Here is a 17,737-nt window from a genome sequence, read left to right on the forward strand (position 1 = left end):
TTAGTATAACGCATACTTATTTATTGAGGTTCGTTAATTTGAAAGTACAACAAAAATTTCATGTTGTGCGAATAGTTCCATGCCCAAGTGTGTTGCAGAGCTCAGCTGTGATTGAATTTAAACCCATTACTGATGTTTACAATCAGAGGATGCTGTTTTTTTTTTTTTTTAATACAAGAAATTTCTTTGGATCAGTTAGTCTTCATGCAGTGGATTGTGGGACACAAGAAGAAATTGGTACGACTTTCTCCCAACATAAATCTAGATGCAAACACTGAACTACAGACAATAATAATGACAGCAAGGTATTGTAAGATAGGAAATGTAATTCCTGTTTTCATCATGCACACAGTTTCAACATGCATATTTATAATTTTTTTTTAAAGCTTGTTGCAGTCTCAAGTTTGCATGTTAGAAGCTGCATAGTAAGTGTTATTTGTAAAATATTTCTCATTTAAGTCAAAGTAACTTTCTTTTCTAATTTATTTAAAGTTTGATTGTATTTGTACGAACTGTGATACAGCTGCGTAGACGTGACAGACGTGTTGCATTATTTTGCAAGACTGAATAAAATGTTCGACAGACCTGAAAGTATTTAATAAAAAATAAAAAAAAAAGGTTTAATAGTTATTTAAATATAATGGTTTCTTGAATATTAAATTATTAGAAATAGCACTGTTTTGATTACATACCTCGTCTTAATATACAGTGCCTTGCAAAAGTATTCAGACCCCTGACCAATTTTCTCATATTACTGAATTACAAATGGTACATTGAACTTTCGTTCTGTTCGATATTTTACTATAAAACACTGAAACGCAAAATCAATTATTGTAAGGTGACGTTGGTTTTATGTTGGGAAATATTTTTAAGAAAAATAAAAAACTGAAATATCTTGCTTGCATAAGTATTCAACCCCCACACATTATTATTTGGTAGAGCCACCTTTCGCTGCAATAACAGCTTTAAGTCTTTTGGGGTAAGTTTGTACCAGCTTTGCACAGTGTCGGAGTGATTTTGGCCCATTCTTCTTGGCAGATTTGCTCCAGGTAGTTCAGGTTGGTTGGACGACGCTTGTGGACCGCAGTTTTCAAATAGTGCCACAGATTCTCAATGGAATTGAGATCAGGACTTTGACTGGGCCACTGTAGGACATTCACCTTTTTGTTCTTGAGCCACTCCAGTGTTGCTTTGGCCTTGTGCTTGGGATCATTGTCCTGCTGAAAGGTGATTTCTGTGACGTGGATTAGAAGAGGAAGACGCAGTGTTTTTCGTTTTTTTATTTATTGTTTGGGACTGCAACCCCGTTACACTTTATGTGGTCGGGTTACACATCGTTGTGTATCCCGACTTCCTTACTGTTTATTATTATTATTGTTATTATAATTAGTATTTTGTTGAGTGCGCTTTCCCTGACCTGGGGAAGGAAATAAAAACCCCAGGCACAGAAACTGAACTGGAGTCTCGTGATTTTACACCACCGCTACGCACTTTCTGCCACACTCCTTCAAAGTGATTGTTGGCCTCTCTGTGGCTTCTCTCACAACTCTCCTTCTTGTTTGAGTGCTGAGTTTTGAGGGGCGGCCTTTTCTTGGCAGTGTCTGGGTGGTGTGATGCAGCTTCCTGATTATTGATCCAACTGTAATCACTGGGATATCCAAACACTTGGATATTTTTTTGTACCCTTTCCCTAATCTATGTATTTGTATTACTTTATCTCTAACTTCAGTAGAAAGCTCTTTGGTCTTCATTTTCCTTCAATTTCACAACCTTACCAAAGATCCTTCAACAGTGTGGTTTTTATCCAGAAAATGTGACAGCAACTTTAATGGTTCACAGGTAGAGGCCAATGGCAAGGTAATTGTGTCCTTGTTAGGGCAATTTCTTTCATCAGTGCAAACTGGGAGCTTCCATAGCACAGGGGTTGAATACTTATGCAAGCAAGATATTTCAGTTTTTTTTATTTCTTAAAAATATTTCCCAACATAAAACCAATGTCACCTTACAATAATTGATTCTGAGTTTTAGTGTCTAAAAATAAAATATCAAACAGAACGAAATTTCGGTAATATGAGAGAATTGGTCAGGAGTCTGAATACTTTTGCAAGGCACTGCATAATCCAAGACACTGGATGATCTTGCAGGGAAATAATTAACTAAATAAAGCATTACAAAATAATTATTTTACCAACAATGTTAAACATGGCAAAAAAAAAACCCAAAAAAGAAGTTTCCACACCCACAATTATTGCTCACCAAAATACTTTATTAGTTAATTATCAAAGTTAAGAGACATCAACGTTTTGGTGTAACACGCACCTTCATCAAGATTCTCAACAGAGGAAAACAACATTACATACCATAGTCCTTCGAAAAAAATTCTCAAAAACCGCCTGTGACTTAAATTTGAGCATAGTGAATCGTGTATTAAAAATAGGCAACAAGATCACGTGACCGTACCACTGGGATGGCTGCTTGCTGATAGAGCTCCTGTCACCACTTCGCTTATAATTGAACAACTTACGCTCTTTATATTATTTTGTGATTATTTTTTTTTTTTTATATAAAAATAGGTTTACTTAACATTTCTGGTTGGCTACTTCACGCAAGGGACCTGTTGCTTCCCCTCAATCCATATCGGAGGAAAAAAAGAGTATGAAGAGGACACTGGACACCCATGACTGGGACATCCACTTGTCAGAGGTTGCGCACACTTTCTGTGGATCATTTCAGGAAGCAATTGACGTGGCTTTGTGGCCTGCGCTTCAAAACGTAACCGAAACAGCTACTATCCTCAAAGCTCTTAAACAGGAGGTTTTTGATACTGTTTCCACTGTGAAACAACTGTCAGGCAGGATATCACCAGAGATTATTTTTGACAACAGAAAGACTAAACCAATCAATGCAACGCTTGTATTGATGCTATGCAGGATAAGATGGCGGTCACTGAGGACAGAAATTGTCTCTGTAAAGTCAGACTGGTGGGACTTCCCAAAGGGACTTAAGGTCTTTCTGTAATTAATTCTGCATTGGTATCTGACCAAGATGACCACCCTTTTGTGGAGTTAAATTGAGGGCATCAGCATATTCGCAGGTGGCCCTCAGGATTCCAATAAACCACGCGCCATGATATTTTACTGAGATACGACGAAGACTCCTCCAGGCTGCTCAAAAATCCACTCTGGTCATCGGACAGGGGCAAAAGCTATCTTTAATGTGGATTACTCTGCTGTCACCGGCGCAAAGATATAAACGAAGCTTCGTCCCAGTTGTTTTGAAGATTAATCATGGAGGGGCGCATCTGTCCTTCACTACTCCTGAAGAGGTATTTTTTCTTTGCTCAGCGTGTTCAGGATACAACAGGGGCTACTGATCTCTCTGCGCGTAGAGCTCTGCGCTTCACATCCCTTAGCTCAGATGGAATGTCGGTATCGATCAATTGCTCCGGATTACTATTTTTAGTACCTTCACGGTATGGAAGTAGAAACATTTTGCTCCTTTTACGACTGACAGTAACCTATCAGGTTTGCACATTTCCACTTGCTGTTTCTTGACATTAATCTATTTATTGTCTTTATTAATTTTTGTGACGTTATAGTTCGTGACACACTGTAGTCAAATTAGTTACCTAAACATTGAATACATGGGCTACTAGATTACATGCATATAATGTTTATATGTCTGTGTCACACACTTTCATTTTTTCATTCTTTTGGGAAGATATGACTCCAATACAACGGCATCATGGGATACTGCTGCCGAAAAAGATGCACAATTGTTTAAGTAAGATTAAGTGCATATTATGGCATTCCCCCCCAGAATAACTTTCATTCAATTAATGAAGGTATATTCTTTGATATTTTAGTTTTAATAGTTTATTGTGTCTTGTAATATTCTTGCTTTTGACTTGACACCATGTTGTATTCTGTATTGTTGCTATATTTTTTATCTGTATTGTCTCCCCCAGTTCCTTCTTCCCAAGAGGTTAGGAAAAGAACGAAAAATGTATACAAATAATTACACATTGAGGGTGGGAAATTTGGGCTGCATCTTAAATGAGGGGGTCTTAAATTCAAAGGAATACGGCATACAGCCTGTGTCCTCTCACAGATGCCATTAATTATCCTGTAATTAAGGTGTCAATTAAAAACAATTATGTTAACATTCAACCACCGCCCAAACCGAACAAAACAGAAAAAACAACATCACTGACCAAAAGGTATTTAGTGAAGGGGCTCACATTTAAATTATATCTTGGGATTCAAATTTTCGGTTTTAACCAAGAAAACCCGATAAAACACCCGCAATAGAAAAAAAATGAAATCGGTGGACAGCCAATAAACACCGGAAAACACCATAAAAACTGTGGAAATGGTTAATCTATTCATGTTGACTTTACCACTTTCACATAAAAAAATAAATAAAACCTAATACAAAAAAAAAAAATAAATACATTGCCCTGTGCTACTGGGCAAAGTCAGTCTTCCTGACTTGTATCTATCATTGATTAGTTCTGAATACTTTAAACCCACCCCAACTACTGATTGACAGCACATTCCTACATTTCTACTGGAGACTCGGCTTGCAAGATTTAACCCTTTGCAGTCTTATGTCGGACCAGGTCTGACATTACAATTTTCCCTTTCCAGTCCGTGTCGGACCCTGTCCGACATCATCAAAAAGACATAAAGCACAGGTCTCTAGTCGTTTTTTCACCGCAAATGGCAGAGAAAACCTTTCAATGGCCGAGTGAGACCAATAAAGGCAGAATGAAACCGGAAAAAAAGGGGCGTATCTCATAGCCCCATGCCCTAGAGATAACACGGATATAACAAAGGAGGTAGCTGCTTCTGCATCCAGCACACAAAGAATACCAGACATTTGCAGAGCTTTTTGAGATCTTATAGTAATAAAATAATTACTTGGATCGCATTACTGAGGAGTTTGGTGATAAAACGAGTTATCAGGAGCCGATTTATCAGTATGCACGTCTATAAAGAGGTATGTGAAAAATACAACGAACAAGCTGTCTGGCTTGGCTGGAGATTCAGTAGAGAGTGTCCTTTTGAAATTCAGTGCCTTTCAAACCTGTTTTACTCTGAAAAAAAATTACTTTTAACATCAAGTGTAAAATAAACAGCACGTGTGAAAATAAATTGGATCTGACACGCCTGAGAAGCACTGAATAAATGGACTGCTAAAGGTTAAAACAGAATTGTGGCAAAATGTTCAAAAATGCTTACACAAAAACAGAAAAATGTGCCCGTGACCACAGGGATTTCGTTGTGGAAGACAGCTCAGGAAAGATGGTACAACTTAAGTGTGCAAGTACTGTGGAGTTGTTATACATATTTTGACCAAAAAATAAAAAATAAAAAAATAATTTTGCGAAGTAACCGAAAAAAAAAAAAACTAAATTTCATACGTGCATCAAAAACGAAAGCCAAGAAAAAACCTGAGATTTACATAACTCAAAAATAGCTAAAAATAAGCACCAAAAAATACAATTAATAAAACCAAAAAACAGAAGCCCTAATTATATCCAATAATAATGACCCCTCAATGACAAATTAGATGTCTGACATTATATTATTTGACTGTTCTAAAAGTCTTAGGGGCACAAGTCCCATTCATCAGTTAACCCTTTAGGATTTAATGCTTGTAATTTAAAAATCCAGTGACTTTCTATCCTTCTAAGGGCAACATCAATATCAACGTACCCCTTTCTAGGTGTCTTAAATATATGTTGTAGATGCTGTGGCATGCTCACTGTGTTTGAGAGTGCGGCTTGTTTTACCTACAAAGGCTAAACCGCAAGGACATTTCATTAAATAAATAGCCTGCTTTGTTGAACAAGTTGTACATTCCTTGATCTAGTATGTTTTTTACCTTTTTTTTTTTTTTTTTTTTTTTGAGTAGGTGAAAAATGTTGTATTATATGCATTATGCAGTTACTTGGACTGATCTTTCCCATAAACCCACCATGTGTGCTGTGGACCCTCACCCCACTCACCTTTTCCAGGCTGCTGCCCTTGCTTTATTCCCTTTCATTTTCTCTCTACTCAACACCTCGCTGTTCTCTGGCTGATTCCCTTCTGCCTTCAAAACAGGCATGCATCACCCCCATCTTAAAAAAAACCTCCCTTGATCCCTCATCCCTCCATAACTACCATCCTGTCCCCCTTCTCCCTTTCCTCTCTAAAACCCTTGAACGAGCAGTAGGTCAGCAGCGCTCCGCTTTCTTGTCGAAACATTCTGTGCCCAACCCCATCTAATCCGGTTTTCATCTGGCACATGCCATTGAAACTGCTCTTCTCTCTGTCCCTAACTCTCTACTCTCTGATTATACCATCTCCCTCTCATTTGTCCCATTTGCCTGTCCTCCCTCGCTGACCTGGGACTCTTCAACACTGCTCTTGCCTGGTTCTCCTACCTCTCCAATATCACGTACCGGGTGTCCTGGCATGGCTCACCCTCTTGCTTCCTTTCAACTGGTGTCCCCCAAGGTTCAGTCCTGGGACCCCTCCTGTTTTCTCACTATACCCACTCCCTGGGTCCCCTCCTCTCCTCCCATGGCTTTCCTATCATTTCTATGCTGATGATGTTCAGATCTTCCTCTACCCCCCCCCGCCACGCCATGCCACTGGCTCCCTATCACTGCTCACATTGTATTTAAAACTCTTGTACATGCCTATCGCTGTCTCGCCCTTTCTGTTCCCTCCTATCTCCAGACAATTATTTCTCCCTACACCCTATAATCACCCCCTCCACCACCGGCAGATTAGCGGTACCCCCCTCCGTTCCACCACTTCCAGATCCCGCTCCTTCTCCACCCTTGCCCCTCAGTGGTGGAATGACCTACCCACGGATATCATGACTTCTCAGTCCCTGGCACCTCCTCAAGACACACCTGTTAGGACAGAATCTGTAAACCTCACAACTCTCGACTATACAAGACTATAATGCATCCAATTGTACCAGTACTTACATCATCTTGTACTTGCACTGAACTACTCCATACGTTGCTGTATTCTACTACTGCTCTTAATTATCCATTGATTGTACTTACTATGTTCGCTTAATGGAATTTACTCTTAGAAGCAAATATTTTTTACTGCAAGCTTAACTGCTCTTAGTCAAATTCTCTCAAATGTAATTTACTGTATTCTTTATTTTGCTCTTATTTTAATTTGATCTTATTTTCTACTGATTTTATTTACTTTGTAGCCACTCTTATCTGTAATGATATCTTGTAGCAAGTGTAAGTCAGAATGTTAACAATTAAATCAAAAAAGGATTAAAAGAGAGCATCGTCTAATGTTATTATAACATGCCGAAATAGTAAAGTTGCTGAAAGTAAATCCGTCTGGATCCAATTGGACAATTTGTCATTCAAACCAGAGACTAGTTGTTGCTGTTACTGCATTTCCGCTGACAGCAAACAATATTCTGTGTTTTTTTCTTAACTTTATTTGCTATGCTAAATGGAAATAGATAGTTTGAACGTATAGAACAGTGAGAAAGCAGACTAAAGGCTGCTTACCCACCAGATAACATAGCAAGCGTAACTGTGCAGCTATGCATCAAAATGAATAGAACCTATACTTTTGATAGGTATCTTTCACACCACAGGCAATGCAGGAGTGGCAACATGGCAGCACTGGAGCAGCGTGAAATAAATAGGATTGAATCCTATTTTTTAATGATTTGTCAAGCGTCAACTAGGGCATTGAGCAATCAGAGAACAGCTTCAATGCACGTGGTCCAGCAGGGTGAAGCAGTATCCAAAATGACAGAGGAAACAATAATACTTCCCATTGAAAAAATACCCAGCACTTTATGACAAAGGTCATCACAATTATAAAAATACAAATTTGAAAGTTAATATATTGGAGTCCATTTAGAAGGAACTGGATAAGCCTGGTGTCTATGATTTATTGCCATTTGTTGAAATACCATCAGAGATGACACTCAATTTCCACATCATGTACCGGTCTTGATCACAGTTTTGTCAATAGCAAATCTGAACAGCTGTATAGCTCTGGCAGTTTTCAAACCTGTCGCATCGCCTCCGTGTTGCTTCTGGTGCGTATGTTCATGTTGCTGAGAAAGTGGCTCGTTTCCAATTTTTAAAAAAATTGTATCGCATCTGTGTGGAGACATTTAGTCTACACTGACTAACAATGCTCAGAGATTTTCTTTTATCAAGCAGAAAAAAGGGTAAATACATAAATGAATATTTATATTTAGTTTGAACGATAACATTCTAGGTCTATTTCCAGAGATTAGCAACTTCATATTGACCAATAAGGTTAAAGGAAATATCCAATCAATTTTCTAATATTAATTAGTTAGGGAAGGGTGCTAATATGAATATGCCCAAAATTCAGACAAACTCAGCTTTTTCCAGCTAATTGGATACTGTTGCAATTCAAAAAGGACCCTTAATTCATTATCCCAAAGTAACATTGTCCCAGTAAGATTTCAAAATGTATGCGATTGAAATCTACAACTGTGTTCAATAAAAAGCTTACCTCTATTGGTGCTGCATCCCTAGCTGAAATAGTGGTGACGGATAAAAAAATCAACTGAGACAGGTCATTGCTTTCTAGGAATTTTACACATCTGCAACACAAAGAATATACATAATGTTAAATCAAGGAAAACTAAGGCATTTTGAAAATAAATCAGTTAATAAAATAAGCATGTTCCTGATGTTGATGTCGACTGAATAGCGAAGTAAAAAATTAACAGGGTGTTGCAATACTCTTTACCGTTTAGTTTTTGGCCAGACATACAGAAGAATTGGAAGGTGACAGTTTTAAAGCATTATTTATAACTATTTTCTTCTTATACTGGTATATGTTATATAGAACCGGCTAAAAGTGGTGCCAGCTTTACAACTGGGTTTCAATTAGGAACAAATAAGTCATTGCAGTAATCAGATCTAAGGCACAAACAGTACGCCAAGACTGGATCTGAAAGCAGTTTCTGCAGCTACATAGTACTTGAATCTCCTTGTCCAACATTCCTTCGATATACCTGAAACAAACATATACAGTATATCGTAACACGCAACACCCTTCTGAATATAGGTTGAATTTCTCTGGAAACCTGTTCATTTTTGGGGAGCCCCAGGGAAAAGCTTTTAAAAATCACTAGATAAGTCCATAAGACTTCTTTGTTCACAGCTTAAGATATGAGAACAGGTATCTCCTTACCTCAGCTGATGCTGGGATTCCACTAAAAAGCACAGAAACTTCTGTTCACAGAGGTCTGAGGTAATGAATACTTTTGTTGCTTGGCAATTCCGTTCTCTAAAAATAAAATAAAAGAACATTCGTAACTAATCTAAATTAGTGCAAGGATATCATTAACCCTAGCTAGAAAAAACAAGAAAACTGATGTACCTGTGATTTGAAATAGTCTCTGTCCACAGATGGTCAATGCAGAGTCGAGGTGCAATTGGTTCAGCCTCATTTGCTAAGAGGGAGTCATTAAAAGTGCTGTTTGGGGAGTGGGAGGTACTGTAACGCTTCGGAGATGGGGTGTAAGACATGTTGAACCTCTGAACTCCTGAGAATGAAGGAACCCCAATGGCTGGGGAATGCGAACGGCTGTAAATCATTAAACAGAATGTAACTAAACAATACAGCTACACATGCCAGAATTCTGGAACAATTATTTAGGCCGACATTCATAAGACACATAATTAAGTCTCTGGCTGTTTACAAATTATCCTGTTAGTATTACTATACAATAAAAGCATCCTAAAGATGGCATGACCTGTACACTTATTTTAATAGGGGCTTTTCAATAGGGCCAATCTAACTGGTAAGAAATGGGAATGAATGTATTCATTAACCTGAGCGCAGCCATGTTAGAGATGGCAGGAGAGTGAGATCGAGAGTGTAGTCCTGGAGAGGCGGTTGTCCTGCCCTGGCTGTGAAGGGAAGAGTAGTTCTGAAATGGGGAGGCTGCAGGAGAATCTTTGGAGACATTCCTGAGGTGAGCTGTCAATGAGCTGTTAACAGCCATGTTCTGTGGAGTTCCAATCTGGTCAGGGTACTTTAGAACTACGGCCTGCTCCTGTGAAGATAACAGTAAAATTAGAGGAGCTTTTCTAACAGCTAGGCAAATGCATTTATCCTGAATGAAAAAAAAGAAAATGAATAATGCAGGGGAGAATGTCCTGCTGAAGTACAATAATATACTATTAGTATCTTCTTTAAATGGAAATAAAGGCAGAAATATTGTGAAAAGCAGCAGAACCCGAGCAAGTCAACTTGTGACAAGCAGTGTCACCAAAAGTCTTCATATCCCCTGAATCTGGGTAATATTTAATGGGTAATATTTAATGTTGTGTGTTTATTACCCCATAATATATGTCCTTAAAATATAACCATATTATTGTTTCTGCACTCATAGATATCTGGTACGTAATTATTTTGCATATTTCACCTTTGGGTCGGTCATGGCAAAGCAGGAAATAAGATATAAAAATCTTGTAAAACGATAGTGAATGAAAACGTACATCTTACATTTAAAAATAACAAATACCTCAGGTTTTACTTCACGTAGTGCCCAGACAGTGTGTACATTCTGCACAGTATCATAAGTCATGACAATTGATGGTTCACAGCTGATAAAAACAATCTTGAGAGTACTGTCTGAAACATACTGTACTCGTAAAGCTTCAAAAAGACCTGTTAGGAAAATAAAATGTAGAACTCAAAATGAATAATAAGACACCACTGAATTATAAATGATACCAAAAGCATTTAGTTCAATTGTATGTATGTAATAACTAGGTGGTCAATTAAATGTACCACCAACATCCTTTATGCAATATTCAAGGTAAACTAGCCTAAATGACCAAATCATATTTTCAGACCACAGTACAAACTCACCTGCTGATTTGCACACTGGTGCTATTTCATCCAGCGGATGAAGCATGCTGAAAACCGTTGGCAGTGGTTCTCTGAAAACAAAATTTAAATGACTAATAAAAACCATGATGCCAACTTGAGTCCACATTACAGCTACAACAAAAGATTCCCCCTTGCAATACATTCTAGTCCCAACATCCACAGCATGATCGTACAGGCTACCAGAGGTATATATACAGTGCCGTGAAAAAGCATTTGCTCCGTCTGATTTTCTAAATTTTTTCACATTTTTCACTTTGAATTTGGTCAGATCTTTTTGTGGGTTGTAGTAGTATATAGAGGGAGCCTGAGAGAAAAAACAACACCAAAGTTTGGTGCTTCTTTCATGTGCTTGGTGAGCAAGGTAATCAAACATGGAATCTTCGGATGTGAAAAAGTTATTGACCCCATAGTTATCTCAACCCAATTAAAGGGATAATTAGGGTCAGCTGCTTGAATACTTTGGTTAATAATCAGGCCTGATTTGGGCCAGCCCAGCCCAATATAAATCTGACTAACTTTGGCTCTTACCATCAGAGCGAAGTTGTCAGCACACAGGTTCTAGAGGCACATCATGCCACGATCAAAAGAAATTCCTGAAGACCTCTGGGAAAAAGCTGTTGATGCCTGTCAGTCTGGAAAGGGTTACAAAGCCCTTTCTAAGGCTCTGGGGCTCCACCAAACCACAGTCAGAGCTATATTGTCCAAATGGAGAAAGTTTAGGACTTAGGAGTTTAGGTATTGAATGTTCCCAGGAGTGGCCGTCCTGCCAAAATCTCTCCAAGAGCAAGGTGTAAAATCGTCCAGGAAGTCACAAAGAACCCTAGAACAACATCCAGGGATCTGCAGGCCTCTCTCGCCTCGGCTAAGGTAAGCGTTCATGACTCCACCATCAGAAAGACACTGGGCAAAAACGGGATTCATGGCAGAGCAGCAAGGCGGAAACCACCTACTCACGAAAAAGAACATGAATGCTCGTCTCTAGTTTGCCAAAAAGGACCTGGATGATCCTCAAGAGTTCTGGAACAATGTTCTATGCACAGATGAGTAAAAAGTGGAACTTTTTGGCCAACATGGGCCCAGTTATGTCAAGCGAAAACCAAACACTGTATTCCACAGTAAGAACCATATACCAACGGTCAAGCATGGTGGTGGTAGTGTCATGACTTGGGGATGCTTTGCTTCATATGGACCTGGACGACTTGCCATCACTGAAGGAACCTTGAACTCTGGTCTGTATTAGAGAATTCTACAGAAGAATGCCAGGCCATCTGTCTGTGAGATGAAGCTGAAGCGCATCTGGGTCATGCAGCAAGACAATGATCCGAAACACACAAATAAGTCTACATCAGAAAGGTTGCAGAACAAGAAATTTTAAGTTTTGGAATGGCCTAGTCAAAGTTAAAACCTGAAACTAGCAGTTTATGCTCAAAAACCCACAAATGTCACTGAGTTGAAGTAGTTCTGCATGAAAGAGTGGGACAAAATACCTCCACAGCGCTGTAAGAGACTGACCAATAACTACAGGAAGCGTTTGGGTGTAGTTATTGCTGCTAAAGGTGGCGTTACCAGTTATTGAGTCTAGTTATTGGGCAATTACTTTTTCACACGGGGCATTGGGTGTTGCATAACTTGCATAAATGAAATAAGCATCAAATCTTGATTTATTTGTTCACTCAGGGTCCATTTTATCTAATATTAGATTTTGGTTGAAGCTCTGATAACATTCAGTGTCAAATATGCAAAAAAGCAGAAAATCACAGGGGGGAAATACTTTTTCACGGCACAAGTTTCTTGTTGCAATTTTAACATTCAGCCACTTGGTGGCATTGTATGATTTGCAAAGAAACTATCCACAATTTATAATTTAGTGAATCATATACACGGTGTGCCCTGCCGTCATTGGGCCAACGTTCAGACATACATACGCAAGCATTGGCACTGTTCAATTTCTTCAACAATGTTCTACTATTTAGTATGTCAACAGGGTATTTACTTAAAATATTGTAAACCCTAAAAGGCCTACTTGCAATGGCAAAGGCACATTTTTTTAAATAAATAAAACAATTTAAAAACTATAGTATTACCTGCTATTTCTATAATCTTAATGGTGTCATTACTTTCTGATGGCACTTGCTTCAAAAAGGGGCCAATAGTCTCAATTATCACAGTTAAAAGGAGCGTATTTGTAATGCTAGAAGGGAAGGTACTTCCCAGCACATACACATTATTTGATTGTTAAAGGAAATATCTTTAAAATGCGTAATTACTTAAGTTACTGGATAGGAATATCAGTCTACATGTACTAGCCGGAAGCAGTGTCTGGCTCAAGTGCTGATTCAGGATTAACAGCTACAAAGCAACCTTGTCATTGTACATTTGCTGTGCAAAAAAGACATACAAAACAAAAAATAAGGGCTAGTAGGACATTTGCCTTCCTTTGTGTAAGTGCTATTACAAATTCAGGGTGAAGAAGCAGGCCCAGACAGGAAGCAGCTGGTAGTGAATGTTTTGCTGTGCCAGATTAACCTGCCACTACAGAGGCGCGGCAGCATCTCCTGGATTGAACTGCAAGTGCACCTGCTTCCATCATATATAGGGGTTACACTTTTGTTCAATGGCTTTCAGCACCCCCACTATAAAAATTGTTCCAGCGCCACTATTGTTTGTAGCAATATTTAACAGTTAATAATGAGTTAGAGAAGCTAATTCTGATAGGTATACCTTGGTGGACTCTGTGTTACGTCAGTTCCTGGATTGCTACGTTCAAATAACAAGCCAAATTTGGATGGCCACACACTTGCTACCTACACAAAAAACAAAAATGATATGAAATTCAGGTGAAAATAATATTTGCATGTGTCTATGCAAGTCTTAGTTATCAAAATACATATTCTCAAAAAAAGTTCTGGGAGATATAAATAAAGTACCACTGTAACATTAGTAGCCCTTTAAACAAAACAGATACTGTACTTAAGGAATGTGTGAACAACGTAATGCATCATGCACTGATACCACAGGTGAAATGGTCAGATTCATTGAGACCATGTTGATTGGTAGTCACAGGTATTCTTTTTTAAGAGGGTTTAATTAATTTAAAGAATATTTAATTTTTGTTTCCAAATGTTTTTTGTTGTTGAGGGAATATTAGGGTAATATGTAAGATACTCCTGTCGACAAAAGTAATGAAAGAATAGAAATCAACAAATGTAAATTTACCTGAAAGGGCAATGGAGAAATAAAATCCTTCCCATTCACACTGTGAATATTTACACAGGTGTTCTGAACAATGCACACTGTTTCTATAATCTCTGTTTCTGAAACACATAATACAGTATTACATTGCATCATATAAAGTAAAACACTTTTAAGTATTTGTTTATTAAACCGTTTTTACACTGCATCTTGTAATAAAATAGAACCACCTATAATTATGGCCATGTCTAAGAGGTTTAAAACAGCAATCACAGAACTCAGTGGTGTTAAATGGTGTTACTGGAAATAACTAGCTAGCAATATCACTCTTCTTAATCTGCTCAGAACAGATCTTATTCCAGCCACAAATAATCTGACTGGTGTAAGAGAACAGGCAACCATGAAGGCTGCTCCAGTTAACCAAACTGAGACATTTAAATTGAAGGATTCAAAAGGTAATATTTCTAGGACCTTTTCCTTTAAAATGATTTAAATGTTGGACAAGATGATATTAATTTTAACAACGCTATATTTAAAACCAATATTATTGTCCTCTGAAGACACTATCTACATGAATTGGGTAAAACAATAATTGTATGTCCAGTGAACTAATTGTGAAATACTTTATAAAATTACAAAAACGTGTTGCACAAAAAAATCAAAAAACAACTTACCCACTTCTTTATTTTGAGGAACACTAAAATTGCACCACACAGCCTGGAATAAATCAGAAAAAATACTGTTATTTCCAAATACAGTACAACACTAACATCTCTGTTCCTCTGTTCCTCCAAGTTACTTTGGATTTGTAAATATCGTAAAAACGAACAAAGCACCCATGTTTGATTCAATTTTAACTAGGATTAAAAACTGGGATCACTGAACCCAGGGGATAAATGTGTTATTACTAAAATAGCTTTTACTTTAAATCACTCAAGTGGCAAAAAACTATGTTGGGACATTTTAAACAAAGTGCAAGTAAAGGGCTGGATTCACAAGTAGGAAAATATCATTACAGCTTTTGCAACATGTATCCATATTAACACCTTCACTAATCAAAATGTTTTACTTAATTTACAATATGTATAATACAAGGCACATGTACTTTTGTTTAGTATTTAACAAGCCGTGTTCGATATACCTGCAGCACTGGACTATCCACAGTGAAAGCCTTATACACATATGATGCTTGATTTTTGCTTCCTCGAGTCCATATGACCATATTCCCAGCCACATACAACTCTTCCTCAAACTCCACCTCCTCAATGTCACCACCAGTGCCTTTTCTCAGCTGCCAGCTTTCCTGTGACCAAGAATTTTTGAACAAGTGGATAAGACAAAATGACAACTTTCACTTCTTATCATAAAATTCAGTAAATGACATGTATGTTACCAAATGTTTAATGTTTTATTATGTTATATATGGTGCAAAAAATACCACACCATCAAAAAAGTGAGAGTTGTTTAGGTCTAAAAAAATAAGCATTGCTTTTATTTCAGGGTTGCAATGTTACATTACAATATGGTGCAATAAAATGTATACATTTTGTTAACCATTCCAAATCCTTAGAATCACCAGTATTATTATGTCCTTTATTGCTGCCCTGAACAATGCAATTTTTTTTCCCCAATAAAAAAGATACAAGATTTTGAACTTTTAAATGATAATTCCTGGTACCTCATTGCAAGTCTAACTCAAAATTGCCAATGCGAAAAAGAATTGGTTTAGGATGCACAAACATTATCAAAAGTTTGTTAAAAAGTGGTCTCCATCTATACCCTTTGTTTCTCATGGAGTGTAACTTCTCTAAGTGAACCCACTAAGCCTGCAGCTCCATCGGAGGACCACAGCTCAGAGGCTGGCTGCAGCTGCCGGAGCTGAAGGTTCACGGCATTAGGGTGGTTCTTGCAGTGGTCACGACCAAATGGAACAAACTCCTGCAATTCCCCTGCTGCTATCATTGTTGCTCTCTCTTCATAGACGTTCGACATGAGTTCCAGATATCAGCATTATTTCTGGGGGGGTGGGGGGGTGGAGAAAAAAAAAAAAACGTCAGTCATACACTGCCATGAATGCTGCTTGGTTCTTAACAAAAATTACTGTTTTGCAGCAAAAGTTTTGCTTTCATGGTTGAGGGAAAAAGTCACAAGAAATAGATGTCTACAGTTATTTTTCAGCATTAATTTTTGAAAAACTCAAAAAATGCTAATTCAAATGTATTCATAGCCTGACAAAAAATTAAATTAACTTAATAGCTAGTTGAGGCACCTTTATCAATAACCTCTTAAATGATTAGGATATTTGTCAACAAGCTTTTGGCATGATTCTTTAGTGATTTTTAACTATTCTTCAATGCAAAATTGTTTCAGTTAATTCCAATTCCAAGGACTTCTCTTATGCACAGCCTTCTTCAACTCATACCAAAAATCGGATTTAGATCGGGACAGACTAGGCCATTCCAGAACCTTGATTTTGTTCTTCTTTAACCATTCTGACATAGATTTTGATGTGTACGCTTTGGATCGTGGTTGTGTCGGAACATCCAGTTGCACTTTAAACATAGTTTTGTAGTGCAGGGTTTCAGATGATTGGCCAATATATTTTGGTATGCTATGGAATCCATTTTACCATGTATTGGAACTAAATTTCCTGAGCTACTAGAGAAAAAAAACAGCCACATAAAAGGATATTACCACCTCTATGCTTGACAGTAGGAATGGTGTTCTTTTCTTTGTACACCTCACCAGACTTTCTCCAAACGTAACGGCTATCAGTATGACCAAATAGCTCGATTTTTGTTTCATCACTCAACAAAGCCTTGGAACAGAACTCATATCCATCATTCAAATACCATTTTGCAAACTTTAAGCGATTGTCCTTGTGATGTTTTCTTAAGAGTGGTTTTTCCTTGGCCTGCAACCTTTTAGACATTCACCATGCAATATTTGACCTATGGTTGAAATGGAAACCCCAGTCCCACTTGCAGCCAATTTACTTTAACTGTCTTTCACAGTCAATCTCGGATTGTTATTAATCTTCCTCACAATTCTTCTACTTGTTCTTTCTTCCAGACGTAGGGACCATTGTGACAGTACCATGAGTACTGTACTTCTTGATAATAGAAACAATAATTAAAATTGAGATACTCAAATGCTTGGAAATCGTATATCGTTCTCCAGCTTTATGGCAACAAATAATTTTCTGCCCAAGGTCTTCAGACAGCTCTTTACTTTTTCCCCATATTGACTTATTGGTAATGACAGCGACATTGGTAATGACAGTAATATACCTTACCCTTTTATACTTTCTAAGAATGTTCACCTACAATGCAGCACTTTATAGACTTTTCTAGAATTAGGTTCTGCATTATCATATTGAAATTTCTAGCACCTTGTAGACAATAATATTACAGCATCAAAGGGTATGAATACTTTTGAATTAACATTTTTGGAGTGTTGCAAATAAATTGCTGAAATAAATAATTGTAGCATATTTCTTTTAACTTTTTTTCCTCATCCACAAAAGCAAAACAATTCTTTGTTTTTGAGAATTTTCTAGAAATTATACATTTCCATTGGGGTATGTAAACTTCTGAAGACAACTGTATAACTCA

General features: G+C 37.6%; 1 protein-coding gene across 2 annotated transcripts in view; it reads right to left on the minus strand.

Moving 5' to 3' along the window:
• anapc1 (anaphase promoting complex subunit 1) overlaps positions 1–17,737 on the minus strand; it is a 106,755-nt gene that overhangs the window by 87,471 nt on the left and 1,547 nt on the right. For both annotated transcript variants that reach the window (XM_041252816.1, XM_041252815.1), the window contains exons 2-12: positions 15,903–16,139; positions 15,265–15,426; positions 14,798–14,840; positions 14,148–14,245; positions 13,653–13,735; positions 10,911–10,981; positions 10,561–10,706; positions 9,866–10,089; positions 9,411–9,617; positions 9,222–9,317; positions 8,535–8,625 (exon numbers count right to left, since the gene is read on the minus strand). In XM_041252816.1, coding sequence (XP_041108750.1) covers positions 8,535–8,625; positions 9,222–9,317; positions 9,411–9,617; positions 9,866–10,089; positions 10,561–10,706; positions 10,911–10,981; positions 13,653–13,735; positions 14,148–14,245; positions 14,798–14,840; positions 15,265–15,426; positions 15,903–16,115 — 1,434 coding nt within the window. In that variant the 5' untranslated portion in view covers positions 16,116–16,139. The remainder of the gene's footprint in view (positions 1–8,534; positions 8,626–9,221; positions 9,318–9,410; positions 9,618–9,865; positions 10,090–10,560; positions 10,707–10,910; positions 10,982–13,652; positions 13,736–14,147; positions 14,246–14,797; positions 14,841–15,264; positions 15,427–15,902; positions 16,140–17,737) is intronic.

The sequence above is a fragment of the Polyodon spathula genome, chromosome 6 (genome assembly GCF_017654505.1).
Source record: "Polyodon spathula isolate WHYD16114869_AA chromosome 6, ASM1765450v1, whole genome shotgun sequence".
Lineage (NCBI taxonomy): Eukaryota > Metazoa > Chordata > Actinopteri > Acipenseriformes > Polyodontidae > Polyodon > Polyodon spathula.